We start from the raw sequence: 1,722 nt of genomic DNA, 5'->3' as shown, positions 1-1,722 counted from the left end.
CGAATGGAGGCGCTAACATTGGAGCTGGCATTGGAGCAAATGTAGGTGCCAATGCCGGTCTTGGTGCCGGTGCCGGTGCACATAAAGGTATTGGTGCTGGTGTTGGTGCTGGCCTTGGAGCAAATGTAGGTATTGGAGCAAACGTAGGTGCCAATGCTGGTCTTGGTGGCGGTGCCGGTGCAAACGGTGGTGCTGGTGCTGGTGCTGGCCTTGGAGCAAATGTAGGCATTGGAGCAAATGTAGGTGCCAATGCCGGTCTTGGTGTCGGTGCACATAAAGGTATTGGTGCTGGTGTTGGCAAATGATGGAAGCCGAAAACAAATAAGTCAACTAAAGGTGGCGTCGATTCTAGCTACGAAGAGAAGGAAACCGAAGCAAGTCAATCAACTAAAGATGAGACCGGTTTTGACTACGTTTCAAAGAACAAGGAACTTTAGAGAGCCATTACATGATTTAGCATGATATTTACTCATTGTCATTTCTTTTTTACTTTGTTACATTCTTTTCAAGATTCTACGTAATATATACTAGCAAAGCGTCATGCTGAGTCATGCCTCACATTGGAGGGTGCAAATATCCTACCAATTAGAGATATGTCCTAGAGACAATTCTAGAGACAAGATTATATAATGTTGTATCCATGAGTTATGAAATGTTCCTTGAATAATTTTTTTATATTGATGGGCAAGTATTTGACTTGTTTGTGAAACTCTATGCTTGCGACACACATGCAGGATGGTGTATCAATACACTAAGGGTGTGTTTGGTAGCCTGCAGGGAGGGTGCACGAGCCCAAAAGTTCCGCATTGAACACAGTCTCGGCACATCATGTCTCAACAGATACATCACTACCAAACAACTACACATGCACGTACCCAATGTGTCTAGACTTAGCATGTCTCAAAGGGAAACAACTATACTAGGATGGAAACAGCTACCAAACGCACCCTAAGGGATCACAAGGGTGCACCAGTCTCTGAAAGCAAAGGGGCACTGGCACATTTTTCATAAAACATGCAAGGCATGTACATTAAGAACAGTGCCACCTAATCCCTGCTCTCTCATGAATTAGGCGTTTCTCGCCATTTGATTTCGTCCATTAAACATTTCTGACCGTCCGCTCTAAAGTAAGTGCAATGTTTGTCGCGAACTGGGCCTGATGTCGCAAGAGCAGTGTAACATCCCAATAATCAAGCTACAATGATCTTCCCCTAATATGCCATCTCATCATATTTTTTCATACTTAAAATGCAATTAAATACATAACTCAACTCAAATTTAAATTCTTAATAGAAGTGCAGAAACTATTTCTTCAGATATTAAAATAAATTGTTCATATTTTGCAAATACTCACTAAGTAATTTTCATCAATAATCCACTATCATTTGAACAATTAAAATGGCCTTAGCCTATTTAAAACTAAGCCAGCAACATTTCAATTTAATTAAATAATTAAGCCTTTCAAAATAATTCGGGATTTGGCAGGCTAGCTCAAAACCTTGCTACTATTTATATTCCAAATTTCATTCACAAGTAAATTCGTTTAGTATAGAAAAGAATTGCAAAATGGAAAAGAAATAAAAGCAACAAAAGAAGGGGCAAATACACACTGTGCACTTTGGCCCGTTTAATAACAATGCGGCCCAGCCCACCTGGGTCATCCCCATCCTCCCGCTACAAGGGAGGCAGGGAGACCGTGGCGAACATCCACCCGCCGTGGCC

The 1,722-nt window shown here is 41.6% G+C and overlaps 1 protein-coding gene across 2 annotated transcripts in view; it reads left to right on the top strand.

Moving 5' to 3' along the window:
- The window catches only part of LOC119293897 (fibroin heavy chain-like), a 1,349-nt gene extending 668 nt beyond the window's left edge, over positions 1–681 (top strand). Inside the window, exon 3 of one of the 2 annotated variants that reach the window (XM_037572229.1) lies at positions 148–681. In XM_037572229.1, the coding sequence (XP_037428126.1) occupies positions 148–305 (158 nt within the window). In that variant the 3' untranslated portion in view covers positions 306–681. Of the gene's footprint in view, positions 1–45 lie in introns of both variants that reach the window. The other variant, XM_037572228.1, reaches the window with a different exon arrangement.
- The last annotated feature ends 1,041 nt before the right edge of the window (positions 682–1,722 follow it).

This window comes from Triticum dicoccoides, chromosome 4B (genome assembly GCF_002162155.2).
Source record: "Triticum dicoccoides isolate Atlit2015 ecotype Zavitan chromosome 4B, WEW_v2.0, whole genome shotgun sequence".
In the NCBI taxonomy this organism is placed as follows: domain Eukaryota; kingdom Viridiplantae; phylum Streptophyta; class Magnoliopsida; order Poales; family Poaceae; genus Triticum; species Triticum dicoccoides.
The sequence above is the reverse complement of the archived record's forward strand: the minus strand, read 5'-3'. Positions and strand labels throughout refer to the sequence as shown.